This window comes from Poecilia latipinna, unplaced genomic scaffold (genome assembly GCF_001443285.1).
Source record: "Poecilia latipinna isolate Pla-1442-1.1 unplaced genomic scaffold, P_latipinna-1.0 Scaffold980, whole genome shotgun sequence".
Lineage (NCBI taxonomy): Eukaryota > Metazoa > Chordata > Actinopteri > Cyprinodontiformes > Poeciliidae > Poecilia > Poecilia latipinna.
The window spans coordinates 197,152-217,695 of NW_015113596.1; the positions used below are offsets into that span (position 1 = coordinate 197,152).

The 20,544-nt window shown below is 38.8% G+C and overlaps 5 protein-coding genes across 5 annotated transcripts in view; all 5 read right to left on the reverse strand.

Moving 5' to 3' along the window:
• Positions 1-3,498: 3,498 nt before the first annotated feature.
• Positions 3,499-6,500, reverse strand: LOC106958358 (glutathione S-transferase A-like). The gene is made up of 6 exons (XM_015050215.1): positions 6,166-6,500; positions 5,071-5,136; positions 4,837-4,942; positions 4,079-4,197; positions 3,901-3,989; positions 3,499-3,782 (listed from the first exon to the last, which is right to left on the reverse strand). The coding sequence occupies exons 1-6, from the start codon at positions 6,331-6,333 to the stop codon at positions 3,650-3,652; spliced, it is 681 nt and encodes a 226-aa protein (XP_014905701.1). The 5' UTR covers positions 6,334-6,500; the 3' UTR covers positions 3,499-3,649.
• A 2,348-nt stretch (positions 6,501-8,848) lies between these two features.
• LOC106958357 (glutathione S-transferase A-like) lies at positions 8,849-12,295 on the reverse strand. Its single transcript, XM_015050214.1, has 6 exons — positions 11,975-12,295; positions 10,709-10,774; positions 10,509-10,614; positions 10,278-10,396; positions 10,097-10,185; positions 8,849-9,181 (listed from the first exon to the last, which is right to left on the reverse strand). Exons 1-6 carry the CDS (start codon positions 12,278-12,280, stop codon positions 9,049-9,051), a joined length of 819 nt encoding a protein of 272 aa, XP_014905700.1. The 5' UTR covers positions 12,281-12,295; the 3' UTR covers positions 8,849-9,048.
• Positions 12,296-12,933: 638 nt separating this feature from the next.
• Positions 12,934-14,868, reverse strand: LOC106958359 (glutathione S-transferase A-like). Its single transcript, XM_015050216.1, has 6 exons — positions 14,626-14,868; positions 14,008-14,073; positions 13,812-13,917; positions 13,595-13,713; positions 13,417-13,502; positions 12,934-13,335 (listed from the first exon to the last, which is right to left on the reverse strand). Exons 1-6 carry the CDS (start codon positions 14,791-14,793, stop codon positions 13,203-13,205), a joined length of 678 nt encoding a protein of 225 aa, XP_014905702.1. The 5' UTR covers positions 14,794-14,868; the 3' UTR covers positions 12,934-13,202.
• A 706-nt stretch (positions 14,869-15,574) lies between these two features.
• Positions 15,575-17,486, reverse strand: LOC106958360 (glutathione S-transferase A-like). The gene is made up of 6 exons (XM_015050217.1): positions 17,253-17,486; positions 16,637-16,702; positions 16,441-16,546; positions 16,224-16,342; positions 16,046-16,131; positions 15,575-15,961 (listed from the first exon to the last, which is right to left on the reverse strand). The coding sequence occupies exons 1-6, from the start codon at positions 17,418-17,420 to the stop codon at positions 15,829-15,831; spliced, it is 678 nt and encodes a 225-aa protein (XP_014905703.1). The 5' UTR covers positions 17,421-17,486; the 3' UTR covers positions 15,575-15,828.
• A 1,819-nt stretch (positions 17,487-19,305) lies between these two features.
• LOC106958361 (glutathione S-transferase A-like) overlaps positions 19,306-20,544 on the reverse strand; it is a 7,855-nt gene continuing 6,616 nt past the window's right edge. Inside the window, exons 2-6 of the mRNA XM_015050218.1 lie at positions 20,394-20,459; positions 20,197-20,302; positions 19,986-20,104; positions 19,808-19,893; positions 19,306-19,704 (exon numbers count right to left, since the gene is read on the reverse strand). Coding sequence (XP_014905704.1) covers positions 19,572-19,704; positions 19,808-19,893; positions 19,986-20,104; positions 20,197-20,302; positions 20,394-20,459 — 510 coding nt within the window. The 3' untranslated portion in view covers positions 19,306-19,571. The remainder of the gene's footprint in view (positions 19,705-19,807; positions 19,894-19,985; positions 20,105-20,196; positions 20,303-20,393; positions 20,460-20,544) is intronic.

The following is a 20,544-nucleotide window of genomic DNA, read 5'->3' on the forward strand; positions in this document are numbered from 1 at the left end:
GGCAACAGAGACGCAGATGTTTCCAGCCCTTGTGTTTACGAATGGGGTCCAACCGACCCCACGCCCACATCACTCGTATCAGTAGCTTCAGTCCTCGCACACACAAGGGCTAGAAGACTCTCGCCAAATGAAATGAAAACAAACAGAAGCTTGTTTCGTCCCCTAGTTTACGAGCCACAGAAAACAATGTGTGAGGATTCTCGAAATGTGACTTCCTGGAAAGAAAGAAAATAAATAAAGGCAAAATCACAAGAAAAACAAGTGATTTGTGAGGAATTATTTCATTGGCGCATTCTTCCCCCTCTCTCATCTCACATTTCTCTCTCTCTCTCTTTCTCTCTCTTTCTCATCACTAGGAGATAAATAGTGTATCTGTGCCTTCATCACTATGCTGGCTCCGGCCTAACAAGCCCTCTTGAGTATTTTGCTGTGCATGCATGACAATGCTCTTTTTTCTTTGTTTTCATTTTCGCTTGCACGACGACGCAAAAACATTTTTCTCTTGCGCGAACACACCCCGCCGAGGTGAGCAGGTTGAAGCATACGTGGGTCTTTTGTAAAAGCTGCAGACAAAGGAAAAACAGAATGGCTCTTTTTTTTCAGCCTTTTGTAAAGTCCATCTATCATTTATTGTCCATGTTTGTTAACTGCAAGTTTGATTATTTGATGTGAGATTGAAGGCTTTTATCGTTCTGCGTGCAAAGGGCAGCCATAAACAGGCAGAGGCTGTTTTGTGCACCTCCCTGTATAAATAGAGGATGAATGGATGGATGAGTAGAGGTCATAATGTTCTCCTGTCACACAGAAAGCTTTGGTGCTATACACACTTTAACCACTGTGTTTATCAAAGTTTTAGATTCAATTTTTATTTTATTAATGAGGCTTTTATTGTAGAGTATCACCAAGGCAGAGAGAGGCCCTGAACAGAAATTGCCCACTTGCGTAAGCAATTTTTTTTTTCTGCATTTAATACTTTGTTTCCACTTTATTAGTTAGCTAATGTTCAATTAATTTTTTTTTTCCCCTGGTAAATTACATCAGTTTCTGACCCAAATTACAAAAAGACTGATTTTAATTTTCCTTCTTTTAATGACCTTTCAAGGCAAATCAGTGCAGTATTATAGGAAAATGAGCTGTGTGTGTGTGTGAGTGTGTGTGTGTGTGTGTGTGTGTGTGTGTGTGTGTGTGTGTGTGTGTGTGGTGTGAAAAAAACAACCAGACAGAGACGGCTGCAGTACTGCGGCACAGTTTATATTCACCCTCACACCTGATTATGTGGAGAAAAGTGAGACTCGCACATTAACTGCATGGACCTCTAATGTAAATTATTCTTCTGGCACAGAATTGTGACCTCTGTTGGCTTCAGAGTAACAATGCTGGTCAGAACTGGAGCAGAAAATGCTCACCACAGAGCATTTTTAATTTGTCCCATCGGGCATCACTCTTATTTCTCCCCTCGAAATAGATTCCCCCTGTGACCTAGTGCGTCATGTCGTTATCATGTCGTTATTCTTTGGCATTGTTTGACTGTTTATTTATTTATTTATTTTATCTATTTCCCCCCTATTTATCATATCTCGTCGTCCTGTAGACAAAAATCTGCATTACTATCGTGAGTTAGCTGCTCTGCCTATCTGAACGGAAAGGTTGTAAAAAATAATTGACCTGTGCTCTTTAAGTTGTAAAATGCAATAAGATAAAAAAAAAAAGTACTTAGAAGTAATTATAGTAGATAGGCTCAATTCTAACCCTAATAAATTAACTGCAAATAGCCCCTCTGTTAATTTTCAAACTATGATGGCTTTCTTTTGTTTGTGTACAAACAAAAGTTGGACAACATGCCATCGAAGACAGCAAAAATATTTTTTTAAAGTGACCCAGAATGGCTTGTAGCAAATGTCATCCAAAAAGACTCAATTGTGCAAAGTCATTGACACCACACGAGATTTGCGCAGGTCAGTTTAGTTTCCTGCACAAGCATTCATATGATGAAGCACAGAAGCCATGCTGTCTAGGATGACACCCACTCTGCAACCTGTCTGACCAGAAATACGACAGTTTCTCGCACGCGACAGTCGCTGGGAGCTCCTTCCTGCACTCCTGCTGTTTTTGTTTGTTTTTTTGCCTCTAGATGGACCAGCTTACCCATTTGATTTTTTGGGAAATATTAAAATCAGTGTTATGACTTTAAATCACATCATCTTTGCAAATATTGATTCATACAGAAAAAAAAAAAGAGATTTGGTGTGTCCCCTCTCCCCGTTATTTACCACAGCAATAAAAACATATATTAATACAAAAATGTAGACTTAATGAAAAGAATTTTTCAATACTCGCTTAAAGGTTGTTTTGATCCTCCTGGGAACGCATGTTAACACATCAGTCTAAATATTTCTATTGAGGCGATTGGTATAAAATTCCCACCAGATGTCAGCAACAACCTAAGTAATCAGCACATTAAAAAAATATAAATTAATGCAAATTTGTCCATAAATTAACCAATAAAGTGGAACGGTATAGAAAATAAGTAACAAACATATGAAGAAAAAGACATGGAAAAATCAAAGAAAGTGAAGAAACCAGTCGATTTTGTTATTTAGAAATATTCCTGCGGCTACGTGAAAGCAATATCAGCTGGTTTAATATTAACTGAAGGCCTATAAAAAGGTTTCTCATTACCAAAGTATTGCACATAGAGTGGTGTGATAGTAAAGCAAATAGATCTTCACAAAAATAAAGCCTCGCTGTTTTTAAACATTCTCATGGCAGTGGTTACAGCTGAATTTCTGATATTCTGAATGCTGGAGCGGATGGAGTCACAGTCTGGCAGTGAAGAGATCACCATCTCACCAGAAACCAGGAAATAACAGGTGCAGGCACTCCCATGAAAACACAAAGTGATGCACAAACACTGGCCAAGAAAAGAAAAAAAAGCTACAGCTTGTTAAATGTTTGCTGCAGAAGATTTGGAAAAGTCAGTGAAATACTAAGAGGATTTCATTTAGTGCATTTGCAGTCATACTGACCTGGAGACATTATAGTTTTATAGCAGCTGACAATTTCTTTGAAAAATCTGTCTGTCTGTCTAGCTAGCTTTGTATCCAGCTACCTATCTGGCTAGCTGGCTTTGTATCTACCTAGCAAGCGTTATATCTTGCTAGCTTTATATCTAGCTAGCTGGACAGCTGACTAGCTAGCTACATATCTACCTAGCAAGCTTTAAATCTAGCTAGCAAGCATTATAGCTACCTGTTAGTCGTGCTTGTATTATTCTTATAACAAAAGCACAAATTGTGATTTATTTTAACACCAATCATCCCTTTTAGAATGCAGACCGTCTTAAGAAAATGTTCTATCATGTCTGCACCTGCTGTCTAGAAGGCATTTTTGCTGTTATCCTCCAAAAACTACCAGACCTGCACCACAATAGAATCTGTGGTAGTGATGTCGGATGGATTACTTCAGATTTATTTCAAAGAAATCCAAATAGCACACTCATTAGAAAAGTTCACACATGTTTATTATAAGGAATATCCCATCATGTTGCTACTCTGTTACAAGATTGTCGAAACAGCTGCAATTTCTGAGGGGAGGGAGGTATGTCATTACAAAAAATATGTAAAATGATACTTTTAGGGGCCTGACTTTGTCAGACGTCAGTCAGGGTGTCTTGTCCCTTGGTGTTCTCCAGCCAATGGGGAGGCCAGCTGGCCTTGATGCTGGGCCTCTCCCTCAGCAGAGCGTAGTACTCTCCCAGTCTGGGGTAGCGCTTTTCAGACAACCTACAAAAAAAAAAAAAAAAAGCAGCAAACTCTTTAAACTGAACATCTTTCGATTAACTGCTTAAACATTATACGAAAGAAGAGCTAAATGTGAACTTCACTTGTTTCTCTCACTCACCCAAATCTGAAAAGAGTGGCAACGGTTGGAAAAATGACAACGTCTGCCAGTGTGAAATGCTTCCCTGCCAGGTTAGAGCCAGAACCCGTCTAGAAAAGACAGAAGAGAGTTGTGCAGCAGATGAGAATATGTCACGGATTCTTCAGATAGTTTGTGCTTTTGAGCTTCGTTCACACACCTTGTGCAGGTAGCCCTCCCAGAGTTTGAGCTCCGCGCTCAGAGCCTCTTTGTGTCTCTTCACAGCTGAGGCGAGCCTCTCGCCTTCGGGGACGTAGTATTCATAGAAAATAACTGCAGCTGGAAAGATGAAAAATATGCTGATTTTCCAAATAAACACCTTGGGCTTAAAAAAAAAAAGACTGTTATCTTAGAAATGGTAGCATTTTAAAGTATGGCATGGGATTTCAATTTGGAAATTACCTTAGCAAAAAAAAAAAAAAGTTTGAAACCAACTTATTCTGAGTTATACTTTATAAGAGTTATCTACTACAGGTTAATAATACATTTCTGACAACTCTTTATTCAAAACAATCCTGAACTATAAGTAGGGAGAGATATGGCTGTTCTGAGACTTTAGCTGATTCTCCCTTGTGGTGCCTGCATAGTTACAACAAAATGATGCAACAGAAACTGAAGCAACACCAAAGAACAGCTTTTATATTTAGAAGAAGAGAAGCTGGCAAAAAATGTTCTAGCTGTGGTACATAGGTGAAAAATACAGCTGAGACTCATTGTTTTTTTTCTGTTTTCTGTTTTACAAGCTAGCATTAGCACTAGCAGCTAGCTGCTACAAGAAACTAAAAAAATCAGCAATTTCTCAACTCTTTATCCTGCAGATAAAGAGTTGTGTGGAGAGTGTGTTCAGCAGCTTCAGAACCAAGGGTGAAACCTATAAAAAGATTTAGGCAAATGCTTAATTCTGACTGGTTTTCTTACTCAGTTTGTCGTAGAAAGTGAGGCCCTCAAACATGCGTTGGTACATCAGCGCTTGTTCCTCAGTGCTCTCTGGGATCAGTTTCGTTCCTTGAGACTTAAACTGGCTCTGGCAAAAACGGAGAAAAAATAGCATATGTCATATTAAATACTCACCATGTTGAGTTGTCCTCAGTCAGTGTACACATCTGCGTTTGTTTAAGATTCAAGCTTTAGTTGGCGAAGCGGCTCCCTCACCTCCAGGTAAAAACAGGCTGCGTAGGATTCGTTGACAATCACGTCTCCATGTTTAAAAGACGGCACCTAAAAGAAGAATAAAAAAAAAAAAAGAAATTCGGATTATTAAAGGATTTACTAAAGTGAAGCTAATGGTTAATAATAAGAAATCTTTTTTTTCAATGTCGGTTCATTTTCAAATAAAAAAACAGAATTCATGTTTATATATAGAAATATTTATTGATAACTTAAGCTATACATTTTCAGCTTGTTACAAAGAACATAAGGTAGCCGTTGTTGTTGTAGTTGTTGTTAATTTTATTGCCGAGTGCTTTTACACGGACATACCGGTTAAACACGTTGGGCAACACTCATAAACATTAGTAAGATGTGATTTTATGGCAGGTTCGGCCTTTTAGTTTAAGCTAGCGGCAGCACAAGTACACTACTGCTCCGCCGTTCGTTTTCTTCTTCTACACATTAATTCACGTACCAACACAAAAAAACTATAGAGCCCCCTAGTGGAATTGGAGTAGTGAATCCAACACAGCTTATTTACTTTTAACTTTACTCACATACAATATTTATGCCAACCTCTGCTAGTCAGTTTTCTTGACTTTAGACCATTATTTCTACCTTTTTTCTTCTTTTAGTTCATACAGTGCAGTGAAAAATAACTTTTTATTGATATCTGTTGTTCTGCTTTTCTTGCCACAATTAAATCTTTCAACTCATTAATTTCAGACAAAAATACAGTTTCAAAGTAAAAAAAGCTATTCAAGCCAACTTTACTGTATGTAGAAAACTGACTTTTGGAAAAATATTTTGTGGTGTGAATAAACAAAGTGTAACTTTGCAGAAGGTAAAATTGATCAATTTTCTTTCTTTGTTGGCAAACAAATTCAATTTATTCATTATTTGACCTCACGGTATAAAATGTTGATTTAGAATAAACTTAGAACTGAAAGTGCTAAAGCTAGTAATTCATCCGTTATTCAGGAAAACGACCGTCAAGAACTACTCTCTGCTGAATCCTTAACACACTGTCATGTGACCTTCCAGCTGCATATAAAGACATCTACTACATCTTGTTCAGGAGTGTACTTTTCTCCCTACCTGACCCCTTGGATTGATATTAAACACTTCCTGAGACTTGATCTCCTCTTTGTCGAAGGACAGCAGTCTGCTGTTGTAGCCCTGCAGCTTCTTCTCTTCCAGGGCGATCATGACCCTCCAGCAGGGCGGCGAGCCAGAGCCCCACAGCAGAGTCATGTTCTTGGCCATAGTTTCAGAGAGAGCTGAACGGAGCTGTGACAGTAAGTGCTCTGTCCAGAGGAGTTTGTTTCTTACAATCTACTACTGGATTGGAGGGTTTGAAAACGTCTCATCCAAGCGTCAAAGACGACAGACGCAAACCAAACTTGTAAACGGATAAACAAACCCCTCCGTTCGTTAGGTCAAACGATCGTGTTCGCCCGACGCCTTTTCTTGAAGTTCTTTGATGTCGGGTGAACTTTGAACAAAAACCCAGAGATGAAAGCCAGCAATAAAAGTTTATTGTTGCATACGCATGTGACAAAAATCACTCTGTTGTAGCCACACGATAAAATTATTATTATTACCGCTCAGTAGCTTGCCATCATAGGGTTATCTAAACAACAGGTTATTTTCTATGGCTGAATGACTAAAGTCAATATTGTAAAAAAAAAAAAAAAAAAAAAGAAAATAGAACAATATTCTAGCATAAACGCACAACTTAATGGCTAAAAAAGACAAAGTTAGTGACGTGAACTTTCCAGCTTGAATTTGAGTTTACAAAGTGAAAATTTATTTGGCAAGTGGTGCAAAAGTCCGGAGAACAGTGTCTTGGGAGACCTACCTGACCAGCACCCTACCCAGGAGTTTAAAAGTTTATACTGTGTGAAATGTGGTAACAGTGAAAGGAAGCAGCTGAAAGTCTCACTTATCTAAATAAACAGTCTTTGCTGTAGTTGTGAGGGTTTAGCTGAATCAAAGTGTTATTTCAAGGAAGTTCTCTCTCATCATGCAAAGGCCATTAGCCATTTTTCTTACAATGTGCCATTTGGACCTGAAAGTAACTTTAAGCTAATGCAGTGTCTGAATGGTAGGGAAGTCACCAGGTTAAACATTTTGAGAATTTATTGCCCATACAAGCAACATACAGCGCCTGTTATTTTGCAATCTCTTACCTCACTGTCATCAAGCTCTCAATCTGGAGAAAAAGTCAAGTAAAATATTTGAAGCCTGCTTTAGTAACTTGGGTTATTAACCATAGAGTGGCCACATTTACTTCAGGATTCACCTGAGCTGATGGAGAAACTGAAGTAAAAGTCAGTTTGGAGTTGCTCCTGTCGGTTTTTTTTTTTTTTTTTGCTCATCTATGTCCTTTATATGCAAGATCTAGCATCTACCCGAACCTGATAAGAACATGCATCTGTAGAACATCTGCTTTCTGTTTCACAGACACACATTTTGATCTGTTTTTTTTTTAAAAAGGCTGTTTTGAAAGGACTTGTTCTGCTTTTAAAACCTATGGAAAGGCCAGTTCCTGCTATTCTTGCACACCAAAAGTTGCACATCAACTGGCAACCAGTTGTGCCACACTTGCCAAATCCATCCGACATCATTTGAAATAACCGGAATTGACCAAGTACGGTGAAGGCTTTTTCTCTTTACTATACATTTTCTCTATACATTAATTAAAAATATATATATACATCTGATCTGTAAAGCAAGTTTGCAATTTATTGTGTAAATTTCCACTTCAAAATGCCAGACATTTTCAAACTCACCCATCTGCATTTTTGAGATGGAACCATTTAACCCTGGAATGAGTTAAGTTCCACTAACCATAAGACAATGCAGACATTGGGGCTGGTGATCATCTTCAGCATCCCTATGAGATGGTGGTGGCAGCATTATGTTATGGGGATGTTTGGTTATAACAATTTGCGACATGGATGTAAAATAAAAAGTGGAAAAGAAAAAAAAGTGAATTGGTGTGAATACTTGCTGGATACACTGTAGATTCTTTAATGATTTTACACAAATAACTTTGTGTAAAAATTTAATTTAATTTTAAAACTTAAAATATTCTTAGACATGATGGTTCCGTCAATCTATTTTAATAAACTAGTAAACATCATGTTCAATCAGAGGCTAACGGGCAAAAAACAAACCAGGGAATACCCAAAAACATGATGCCAGTTTATCCAAACGTGCAGGATATAATGTCATGTTTTACAGTGAGAAAAGACTCGTTCAATGGAGGCGACACACACTCACATTTTAATGAGATAAACACTGACCTACATACAGCACACAGCTGGGTCTCAGATGGTCTGAGAGCTGGACATGAAATGCAAAATTATGCAAAGGACGCAATTTTTAAAGGACTGATTTATGCAAAGTCATTGCAGCATGTGACATTCGAGCCACCTTTGGGAAGTGCAAACCAGTTTCTGACAATGATTTTCAAATGATAAAACCTGATAACATGGATCTTCTGCAACAGGACATTTTTATCTCTTGTAGTCATACTTTGAACGCCTTTAAACACACCGACCTTATTTGACCTATTCCACAATCATGGCCCCGATGTTTTTTTATAGTGCAACATTTCTTTGGCTAGCCTCTAGCCTCTAGTTGTTGTGTAGAAAACTTGAAGCAGAACTAACTTGTGGGAAGAAGGAAACTTAGACACTTGGCTACACGTTTTTTTCTATGCAGAAGTGAGAACAGATTGTTAGAGATGCAGCTTTAGTGGAAGGAGATCAACAAACGGCACCAGCATCCTGAGCAGAAACTAAAATCATCTTCTGTCGAAAAAAACAACAGTTCAGAAGACGCCATCTTTGAAACTTTTTGACCTTTCAGAAAACAAAATCTGACTCTTGTGTTAGTCATTGTTGATTACCAGAGGATCTGATTTACAGCTGAACTACAAGGCTTCTTGTGTGTGACCGGACCCGGTCCGGCTCAGATGTCCTTCAGGGTGTCTTGTCCCTTGGGGTTCTCCAGCCAATGAGGAGGCCAGCTGGCCTTGATGCTGGGCCTCTCCTTCATCAGAGCATGGTACGCCCCCAGTTTGGGGTAACGCTCAGCAGAGAGCCTGCAGATCAAACGGAGAGAGACGAGAAAAACATTGAGTCGTATTATTTTCATTTGATTTTTATTTAATTTAAATTTTTGTGTCAAGGTCGTCGTAAAAAGTGAAGTTTGACACATGCACACAAGGCTGCAGGGCAAAGAGATTCGTTGCTATAACAACTAACTGACAACGCCAGAAATGCATCAGGGTTCAACAACAAGAAACGCCCAAACATTTCCCACACGAAGTTCAGAACATTCAATCCGTTACAGTATTATGTTGTCAGGCCTGATGTTTATTTTGCGATTATTAATAACCGATTGCTGCGGTGGCAGATTAGCTAATTTAAACACCTGCTCTACTGACCTTTTTTTTAACTGAACCGAAACACCAAATTCCACAGCACATCTACATGTCAATGTTGTCATAGTCAAGCTAGCATAGCTAATTCTCCCTCCCTTGCTATTTTTTGTTATAATAAATATATTATTTATTATATCTGTTATCTAGTTGTCGTAGTTTGAAAACTAGTAGCAAGGCACTGCGTCCCTTTTTCCTTCATGTGTTATGTGTACATTTAAGAGTTAGTGCAACATGTTGACAACTAAAACCAATGGTAGTCATCGTTGTTGAGCAGTTTTTCTCCCTCCAGGAGCGAGCTGGGGGCGGGATCTTGCAACAGAAAAGTAAGTTAGGATTTTGGGCCAATATTTATATCGGATATCAACTCTGCTGTTATGACAGCATTTACCAATATTTAACTTGATCAGATTTTTTATTTGATAACTCAATCGTCAGCATAAAATCAATAATTTACTAAAATCATCGTTTACCGCAGCCCTAGAGTCATAACTGAAGTTTACAAGCTAGGGGAAAAAAAAACAAAACAAAAAAAAAAAACCGGAGAACAAAAGAAGGAATGTTGCTTGTTCTTACCCAAATCTGAAGGCAGTAGCAACAGTTGGAAAAACAACCACGTCTGTCATTGTGAAAGCCTTTCCTGCCAGGTAAGAACCGGAGCCCAGCTACAGAAGGAGGAGTGGAGAGAACAAAGAGCCAGTTAGAGAGCAGCAGAACTCGTTTAGCTGCTTTACGTTGGTTGAGTCGTTCCCCAGACCTTCTCCAGGTAACCCTCCCAGAGTTTGAGCTCAGTGACCAGGGTCTCCTTGTTTCTCTTCAGAGCCGACTCCAGCCGCTCCCCTTCGGGAACGTAGTAGTCGTAGAAGATGACCGCACCTGGAAGGAGGAGAAATTAGCGGGTTTTGATCCGTTAGACGGGCTCGTGACCACGTCCGTAACGAGCGTTTGCCCACTTCTACGGAACGACCCCGACTGATGTTCATCCTACCCAGTTTATCGTAGAGTGAGAGGCCCTCAAACATCCGCTGGTACATCAGCGCTTGCTCCTCGGGTCCGTCTGGGATCAGCTTGGTTCCCTGGGATTTAAAGCGACTCTGCAAAACAAAATAATCATGATTTTTATTTTATTTTTTCTCCCCTCGTCGCATGTAATTGTGTAGATTGCTGCTTGCAGACTGGCTTCCTCACCTCGAGGTAAAAGCAGGCTGCATAGGATTCATTAACAATAATATCTCCGTGTTTGAATGATGGAACCTGGAGGAAAATAAAGAAATAACACGAGAAAAGAAAATAGAAGGATTACAACTGTTTGCTTTTCACAGAATTTGAGCGAGGTGCAGCTACACTTATCTTACTTGAAGGGTTATGGGTTGAACATATTTACAGAAAAAGTTTATTTATATTTAAAGCATTTTTTAAAAATTTTGTACAGTTTTTGTTTAATTACTGCTCTGAGTGTGTTCTTTCAGCAGATGGCTTTTTTTTTAGTCTGTGCCCTCCAGTTAATGATTAATCCGTTCCTGAATTTTTTTAGATTATTTCAATAATCAATTAATTCAGTTAATCATTTCAGCCTTAGTTTGGACTTTGACTGCACCATTGAAGTTTTTCTTAAGCCATTCTTATTTTGTTGCAATTATAAACACAGTGCCATTGTATAAAGCAAGTTGAAAAAAAATAAAAGCTTACAATGATCGTTAGGGCTTGAAACAAAACATTATTTCATAATGTAGTTCCTAGGTGTGCTTTTGAGAAAGTATTCAAACTGAATTTCTTCACATTACACACCAATAGTCTCTGTTGTGTAAAAAAGAGGATTATTAGAAAGCTTTATGCACACTTCTAAAGCAACAGAAAATAAAGGATTCTGCACATTTCTTAATTTCTATATACAATGGAACCACTTGAAAAGTTTAATCGGTTCTACTGAAACCTTTTCTGACAAGTTCTTTTGGAAATTTGACTAACTTAAAACATTATAAGCCTTTCCTGCAACAAGTTGTTCTGTAATGTGTAAAATTTACTTGTGAATATTACGGTATAAAAGAAAAACTATATCCAAGCTGAGGATTCACTGCTATTCAGTGGGTGAACTGTGTGCGACTTGGCTGAAGTGGCAGACAGGCCTTTATTCAGGGTTATGAAACAATCAGAACCGTTATTATGCAAGAGGCCTGACATGCAGCTGAGCTAAAAGGAGGCGTTTAAATGCTCTAGTAAATTTAATGCAGCTGGGTGTGACTAACACAGTCTTGTAACTAATCAAATAATCACATCCTTAGATTTTTATCCCGGACTTTTACTTTAAAACCAAAGCACTGGAGATGAGTGGTTCGGCTTTTTTATTATTATTATTATTTTTATTTTAATGCAATCAAGGCAGAGTGATTCGGGAACATTAGTCTGCAAATATCTGTTTCAGTGCAGGATTACTTTGCAGAAACTTCAACCTACCTGCCCCCTGGGATTAATATCGAGCACTTGTTGGGACTTGTGCTCCATTTTGTCGAAGGACAGCAGTACGCTGTTGTAGCCCTGCAGCTTCTTCTCCTCCAGGGCGATCATGACTCTCCAGCAGGGAGGCGAGCCGGAGCCCCACAGCAGAGTCATGTCCTGGGCCATGATTTCAGGTTCAAGAGCTTCAAAGTCACGCTTTCGACAAGCTTTAGCAGCAGTCTGCCTGTGCACCACACGCACTGAGGTGGAATTCTTCTTCTGTCTTCGATTTTTACGCTCACGGGTGAGGGGGGAAAAGTGCATTTCTGTTGCCACCCAGTGGCACAGAGAGGTAACTGCATCCCCAGAGGTCAATGCTGCGTTCAGGCCGTGTTGGGAGTCGGAGCAGTACGAGATGAGGACAAACAGTCACACCACAAAACAAGACCTGTTCTGCCTGCCCTGTCCCACAGTACTCAAACAAGGCAACTGGAACACTCCTTGAAATAATAGATATTATGTGCCATCTTGGGGCATTGAAAATAAATAAAATAAGTTAAAGACAAAAAAAAAATCTAATCAAATACCACAGCATGCATAAAATGACCACATGCTTGCTTTGAATTTTCACTTTTTCCAATTCTTCTGTATTAACTGAAAATTGAAACACGTACTTTGGATTGTTTCATACTATAATTCTGAACCATAGTAGTTATTTTTGCAAACGTGGCAACAAAGATGCATTATAAGTTTTCTGCACAGTGTGTAAATCATCTTTGGATTCACTAAAGTTTAGCAATGTTGGCTTTGTTGTCCTAATGGAATATTTATGGCTGTTTTTTAAGGAATTAATCTATATCTAATCCAGCTTTTCCAAGTACCTCATATATCTTATCTTCTCATATATCTTTTGCTGTTTTGTCATATTTTTTGATGCTCAAATGTATTTTAATAGCAGACAACATTAATAAACTATGTTGGGGGGGGAACTTTATTTATTGAAGACTAGACAAGTCATATACAACATGGCATCAATTTAGTTATTAAGAAATGATTAGTCACATTTTATAATCATCTGAGTTCAACCTCATAGTCCACTCTCACACATTTAACCTAATACATTGTCCACAAATGAGAAAACATGTGGTGATCTACCTATGTGAACAAACTATAGTAATTATATTTCATTAAGTTTATTATTGAAAAAAAATCATTTAGAAAAGAAGACCTTATCGGTGTTTGGTGTTCAAATCTCCTTCAGGCTTTCAGATCTTTGTTCGAATTGGAACCACTTTGGGGGCCAAGTAGCTTTGATGCTGGGTCTGTCCTTCAGAAGGTTGTAGTATTTGGCCAGTTTAGGGTATCGTTCTGGAGACAGGCTAAAAAGGAAACAAAACAACTCAGAGTCATGATGTTGAGAAAAATCTGTCTTCCAGCAAATACCAAGTTTAGTTACTTACCCATAAGCGAAGGTACAAGCAATGCTTGGAAAGAAGACAACATCGGCTAAGGAGAATCCTCCTGCTAGGTAGCGGTCTGCAGCCACCTTGATACACAGAACAAACGAAAACAGCACTGTCGTCAGCGTAAAGTGTGACTTTCTCCACGTGTCTTTCTGTGAGCGGTGCTCAAACCTACGTTCTCCAGGTAGCTCTCCCAGAGTTTAAGCTCAGTGACCAGATTGTCCTTGTGTCTCTTCAGAGCAGAGTCATGGCGCTCTCCTTCAGGGGCGTAGAAGTCGTAGAAGACAAAAAATTCTAAGACAGATGGATCAGCGTTAATATTACTGTTTCTGTCCTGATCATTGTTCGAGCTAACACGGTTGTCCAAGTGCACATGCTTGACTGAAACGTACCCATTTTCTCAAGAAAGAAAAGACCCTCCATCATGCGTTGGTACATCAGAGCTTGTTCTGCAGGACTGTCAGGGATCAGCTTGTTGCCCTGAGACTTGAACTGATTCTTTTACCGCAGGAGACAAAAACAATAAAATCATAAGAACTTTACTTTCAAACAATACATGTACTTTATTCAATGTGCACCATGCTTTACCTCCAGGTACAAACACGCTCCAACAGACTCATTGATTATATTCTCTCCATGTTTGAAGGTAGGAAGCTGGTAGGAAGATGTTAACATGATGTTAGCTTGCAACGTTCATCTTGAGACATTGCTACTTGATTAAATGCAGAATATTATCATCAGACTTGTAATTATGAAGTACTTGTTTCTTCAACACAATATATTTGTAAAATAAAAACTGTGCTAAGTGCTGTGCTAATGGAGTTGTGGTGTAGCCTGGTACAACTGTCCCCGGTCTGACCAGGACAGTGTTTCAGAGGTCAGAGCACATTTTGTAATCAACAAGGGAAAAATGAAGCAATTTAACTCTAATGTTGACCTAATGATTAATGATTTATATTAGACTTAATATTTTTGCCTTTTCTTACTGATGGAAATGAACAACTTTTCCTGTCTCTACTTGAACAATCACAACCAGTTTTAGTTTAGGTTGAGATTTGAGTTTCTATGCAGAAATTTATGGATCCTCTATTTGGCGCAATTTGTCCACTTTGCACTAAATGAAAAGGTATGGAAGCAAAATTCTCAGTGGTGTCAGCTCAAATCATGTACAAAATTATAACAAGCAGTATTTAGGTGTGCACCTACCTGTCCTCTGGGGTTGATTTCCAAAACCTCTTTAGATTTATGCTCCTCTTTCTCAAAAGACAGCAGTTTTTGCTTGTATCCCTGTAGTTTCTTCTCCTCCAGGGTGATCATGAGGCGCCAGCATGGAGGGGATCCGGACCCCCACAGCAGATACATCGACTTCGCCATAGTTAGACAGGAATCTCACCGCTCTGTCTGGGAAACGTGGTGAAGAGTGGCTGAGCAACTCCCACTCTCTAATTTATCAAAAAGTTGGGCACTCAAAGGCCCACCCATTAGTTAATGTCTAACTCAGGTGAAAGAAGAGAACGAGAAAAAGAAGGTGAACGTTCATTTGCTTTTTATTGCAGAATGTGTTTAAAAATATATGCAAACTATCCTCTGTTAGAATCTGCCTGACAGGTATGGAAGATTTTAGTGAAAATACCTTCATACAATCTGACTTTTACAAATGGCTTTGACCTCCATTGTCAAAGCTTCTCTGAGGTACACCATGGTTTATTCTATATAGCTAAAATAAATACTAGTAAAAAGCAAAATAAGATGTAGAAGTGGATTTTCCACAGTATTTACAGTTACGCCAATATTTCAACCGTTTGTCGTTGTTATAGATAAATGAAACATACTTTTAATTGTTTCACAGTATAATTCTGCACTGTAGTTCTTATTTTTGCAACAAAGATGCATTCTAAGTTTTCTGCATAGAGCTTAAATTGTCTTTGGATTTACTAAAGTTTGGCAATCTTGGATTGTCGTGGTTTTTGACCATTTGTGGCTACTTTTTTTGAAAATTAGAAATTAATCAATATGTAATCCAAATTTTTCCTGGTCTCACACAAGTACCACATGTGTGAAGCACAAGGAAAAATCACTGGCCCTGTTATCTTCCACTTTTGCTATTTTGTCACATTTTTTAAATATATTTTAAAGACAGACAACAATAATAAACTATGTTGGAAAAATATTTATTTATTGAGGGGTAGCCAAGTCACACAAAACATGATGTCAATTTAGTTATTAATAAATGAACTGTGACTAGTCACATTTTTTGATCATCTGATTTCAACTTTACATGGCAAACTCATACATCTAGCCTAATACATTATCCAGAAAATGAGAAAATGTGGTGATCTAGCAAATTATACTAATTATATTTCATTAAATGTGTAATTGCAAAAAACAAGACAGTATTTTCAGCTGTCTTCAGATGTCCTTCAGGCATTCAGATTTTAGCTCGATTAGGAACCACTTTGGGGGCCAAGTAGCTTTGATGCTGGGTCTGTCCTTCAGAAGGTTGTAGTACTTGGCCAGTTTAGGGTATCGTTCTGGAGACAGGCTAAAAAGGAAACAAAACAACTCAGAGTCATGATGTTGATAAGAAAGATCTGTCTTCCAGCAAATGCCAAGCTTAGTTACATACCCATAAGCGAAGGCGAAGGCAACGTTTGGAAAGACAACAACATCGGCTAAGGAGAATCCTCCTGCTAGGTAGCGGTCTGCAGCCACCTTGATACACAGAACAAACAAAAACAGCACTGTCGTCAGCGTAACGTGTGACTTTCTCCACGTGTCTTTCTGTGAGCGATGCTCAAACCTACGTTCTCCAGGTAGCTCTCCCAGAGTTTAAGCTCAGTGACCAGATTGTCCTTGTTTCTCTTCAGAGCAGAGTCAAGGCGCTCTCCTTCAGGGATGAAGAAGTCGTAGAAGGCAAAAGATTCTAAGACAGATGAACCAGCGTTAATATTACTGTTTCTGTCCTGATCATTGTTCGAGCTAACACGGTTGTCCAAGTGCACATGCTTGACTGAAACGTACCCATTTTCTCAAGAAAGGAAAGACCCTCCATCATGCGTTGGTACATCAGAGCTTGTTCTGCAGGACTGTCAGGGATCAGCTTGTTGCCCTGAGACTTGAACTGATTCTTTTACCGCAGGAGACAAAAACAATAAAATCATAAGAACTTTACTTTCAAACAATACATGTACTTTATTCAATGTGCACCATGCTTTACCTCCAGGTACAAACACGCTCCAACAGACTCATTGATTATATTCTCTCCATGTTTGAAGGTAGGAAGCTGGTAGGAAGATGTTAACATGATGTTAGCTTGCAACGTTCATCTTGAGACATTGCTACTTGATTAAATGCAGAATATTATCATCAGACTTGTAATTATGAAGTACTTATTTCTTCAACACAATATATTTGTAAAAAAATAAATAAATAAAGGAGTTGTGGTGTAGCCTGGTACAACTGTCCCCGGTCTGACCAGGACAGTGTTTCAGAGGTCAGAGCACATTTTGTAATCAACAAGGAAGAAATGAAGCAATTTATCTCTAATGCTGACCTAATGATTAATGATTTATATTAGACTTAATATTTTTGCTTTTTCATTCTGATGAAAATGAACAACTTTTCCTGTCTCTACTTGAACAATCGCAACCAGTTTTAGTTTAGGTTGAGATTTGAGTTTCTATGCAGAAATTTATGGATCCTCTATTTGGCGCAATTTGTCCACTTTGCACTAAATGAAAAGGTATGGAAGCAAAATTCTCAGTGGTGTCAGCTAAAATTTTGAGAAATAAAAATAAATAAATAATCCTGTCATTATTTAGGTGTGCACCTACCTGTCCTCTGGGGTTGATTTCCAAAACCTCTTTAGATTTATGCTCCATTTTCTCAAAAGACAGCAGTTTTTGTTGGTATCCCTGTAGTTTCTTCTCCTCCAGGGTGATCATGAGGCGCCAGCATGGAGGGGATCCGGACCCCCACAGCAGATACATCGACTGCGCCATAGTTAGACACGAACCTCACCGCTCTGTCTGGGAAACGTGATGAAGAGTGACCGAGCAACTCCCACTCTCTAATTTATCAAAAACCGGGTGTTCAGGGCCACGCCCTTTAGTTAATGCCTCATTCAGTGATGAAAGAGCTAAGAAGGAGGTGAAGAGTCATTTGCTTTTTTCTTTTTTCTTTTTTTTTGCAGAATGTGTTTAACACACCATTTCACGTGAAAGTGTCCGCTGGCGCTCCTTCGTGTCCAAACACTTCCTCACTCCATCATTTAAAAAAAACAAAGATTTCTATAACGGACGTATTTCCTCACGGCTTTTCTTTACAACTACAATCCTCAGAAACTCCTCCTTTTTCTCAGACCTTAATACGAGTTTCTACGAAAAACATGACACCACCTCACTAAAGATGTTGTACCTGATGAGGGCATTTGCACATTTAATGCAGAGGGCTCTGCATGTCAGCCACAAGTTTCATCATCGTAGCGTTTTTTACACTTCACACAAATCTGAGCTCAAACACTCCTCCGTTTCAGTCACTCCTTTTAAAAGCACTTTGCTGAAGGGTTTGGGATGTAATTTGGGACAAGTACACTGCCTCACCTAGACTGTTTAATAGTGCTTGGAACACAATTTGTTATCAACTATTTACAAGCAGTTTAGCTGTAATGTGGATCAAACGACTAATGATTGATTGTCTGAATATATTGGTTTTGGCGTTCAGATGGAAATAAACAGCTTTTCTTATCTCTACTTGAACAACCACAAGCTGCAGTCGGTTCTGTTTTAGGGTGAGATATTAGTTCAAAGTCAACTCTTTTATTTTGCTTTGTCACTGGACCTACAATTAACTTATGGAGGAAAAGTTAAAACTGTAGACTTTGACCCTACCCACCACTCCATCAATGTCAGTGATACTGTCCATCAGTAAGATATTTAAAATGAAGTTGGACAAGCCACAAAAGGTGTATCAAGCTTCTAGATAGCAAACTGTTTCTATGTAGGGATTTACAGAGAGTTGAGATTTGGCAGATAACAGGAAGGCTCGATGCGAGAATACCAAACCTCTTTTATCCCGTAAAAGTGTCCACTTTTGTTGGAATTTGCAAATTTCAGGCGTCTTTTGGAAATGTTACTCATACTAGTAACAAACGTGTTGAGAATAAATAATTCTGTGTTTTTTACCTCTTCTAGCTAGTTGCAAAGCTAAAGCTAAAGGAAATGACATGTTAGGAAATGCTTTCAAAGCTAAGGGCAGAGGATATGACACACTAGGGAACGCCCTCAGAGGCTAACAAAGGAAGTTACCAGCTGTTGCTTGTTGCATTTTGTCCTGCTAACTCCTAAAGGTAGCATGATAAATGGACCAGCTGTAGTTTGGTATTAATAAATGGAAATCATGAATTCAACTCACTGACTCTTCTTCAACCTCATACATCAAGAACTCAGCATGGAGGACCGATAATTTTCCACACATGCTAATGGCTAATGTAAGATGCAAAGGGCAGCTAAACATGTGGTATCCATCATAATGTTGTTTTGGTTGTAAAATATGTGAGATCAGCTAATCACTGATTCCAAAGGCAGCCTTAAAATGTGAATTCTGTTATTCTCTTATATTTTCTATAGTAAAACAGTAAAACAGAGACACTATTGACTTCTACTCATTCTAGTAACTATGTTTATGCCTAAACCTGACATTTTCCCTATTACTAGTCTATTCTTAACCAAAACTCAATTTATGCCACACCTCCAAAAAGTACCTATAGCCACTTTTCACAGGTTACAGATTTCTTATGGTTTTGACTTATATGTCACACTTTAGCTTTTCAGATCATCAAACATATTTTTAATACCAGAAAATAACAAACCAAACTGACCAAACAAGCCGTTTTGAAATGTCTTTATTGAGTGACAAAGCATAACATCCATTTAGTAATTAGTGTATGAATTGTCAATAGTCCCACTTTTTTTGTTCATCTGAGTTCAACTTTGTAAGTAAAACCTGCACGGCACATCTGATAAATTATCCACAAGTAGAGAAAACGTGATGATCGACCTGTATGAACAAGGTATAGTAGTCATGCTACATTAAGTTCGTAATTTCAGAAAAAGCAGTATGTTAAGAAAAGATGAAGACAGTGTTTTCGTTGCTCAGATGTCCTTCAGGCTTTCAGATCTTTGCTCGATTTGGAACCACTTTGGGGGCCAAGTAGCTTTGATGCTGGGTCTGTCCTTCAGAAGGCTGTAGTATTTGGCCAGTTTGGGGTATCGTTCCACAGACAGCCTAAAAAAGACCAATGAAAAAAATTCAAAATGAAAAAAAATTAAAGTCATGATGTTGATTAGAAAGATCTGTCTTCCAGCAAACACCGGACTTAATTACATACCCATAACGGAAGGCGTAAGCAACGCTTGGAAAGACGACAACATCGGCTAAGGAGAATCCTCCTGCTAGGTAGCGGTCTGCAGCCACCTTGATACACAGAACAAACGAAAACAGCACTGTCATCAGCATAACGTGTGACTTTCTCCATGTGTCTTTCTGTGAGCGGTGCTCAAACCTACGTTTTCCAGGTAGCTCTCCCAGAGTTTAAGCTCAGTGACCAGATTCTCCTTGTGTCTCTTCAGAGCAGAGTCATGGCGCTCTCCTTCAGGGGCGTAGAAGTCGTAGAAGGCAACCAAGTCTGACACAAACAGTGTTGATGGTATTATTTCTGTCCTTAGCGTTTTTCAAGCTAGTATGTACTAGCTGTGCACATGTACAAGTGGAACTTACTTAGTTTCTCAATTAGAGTGAGACCCTCCATCATGCGTTGGTACATCAGAGCTTGTTCTGCAGGACTGTCAGGGATCAGCTTGTTGCCCTGAGACTTGAACTGATTCTTTTACAGCAGGAGACAAAAACAAACATAATCATGGGAACTTTACTTTCAAACAATACATTTATGATATTGACTATGAACCATGCTTTACCTCCAGGTATAAACACGCTCCAGTAGACTCATTGATTATGTTGTCTCCATGTTTGAAGGTAGGAAGCTGGTAGGAAGATGTTGACAACACAATGACAGTTCATCGTGTGGCATTGCTATTTGATTAAACCAGTGGTTTTCAACCACTGTTC

Coding starts and splice junctions, on each gene's coding strand:
- LOC106958358 (XM_015050215.1), bottom strand. CDS start 6,333: ATGGCCAAGAACATGACTCTGCTGTGGGGCTCTGGCTCGCCGCCCTGC. Junction 5,137..6,165: donor ATATCAATCCAAGGGGTCAG/GTAGGGAGAAAA, acceptor TTCTTCTTTTAG/GTGCCGTCTTTTAAACATGG. Junction 4,943..5,070: donor CAGCCTGTTTTTACCTGGAG/GTGAGGGAGCCG, acceptor CGTTTTTGCCAG/AGCCAGTTTAAGTCTCAAGG.
- LOC106958357 (XM_015050214.1), bottom strand. CDS start 12,280: ATGCACTTTTCCCCCCTCACCCGTGAGCGTAAAAATCGAAGACAGAAG. Junction 10,775..11,974: donor ATATTAATCCCAGGGGGCAG/GTAGGTTGAAGT, acceptor ATTTTCCTCCAG/GTTCCATCATTCAAACACGG. Junction 10,186..10,277: donor GGGAGGGTTACCTGGAGAAG/GTCTGGGGAACG, acceptor CTCCTTCTGTAG/CTGGGCTCCGGTTCTTACCT.
- LOC106958359 (XM_015050216.1), bottom strand. CDS start 14,793: ATGGCGAAGTCGATGTATCTGCTGTGGGGGTCCGGATCCCCTCCATGC. Junction 13,714..13,811: donor TTTCTTTCTTGAGAAAATGG/GTACGTTTCAGT, acceptor CATCTGTCTTAG/AATTTTTTGTCTTCTACGAC. Junction 13,503..13,594: donor GGGAGAGCTACCTGGAGAAC/GTAGGTTTGAGC, acceptor CTGTGTATCAAG/GTGGCTGCAGACCGCTACCT.
- LOC106958360 (XM_015050217.1), bottom strand. CDS start 17,420: ATGGCGCAGTCGATGTATCTGCTGTGGGGGTCCGGATCCCCTCCATGC. Junction 16,703..17,252: donor AAATCAACCCCAGAGGACAG/GTAGGTGCACAC, acceptor TCTTCCTACCAG/CTTCCTACCTTCAAACATGG. Junction 15,962..16,045: donor GCCTTCGCCTTCGCTTATGG/GTATGTAACTAA, acceptor TTTCCTTTTTAG/CCTGTCTCCAGAACGATACC.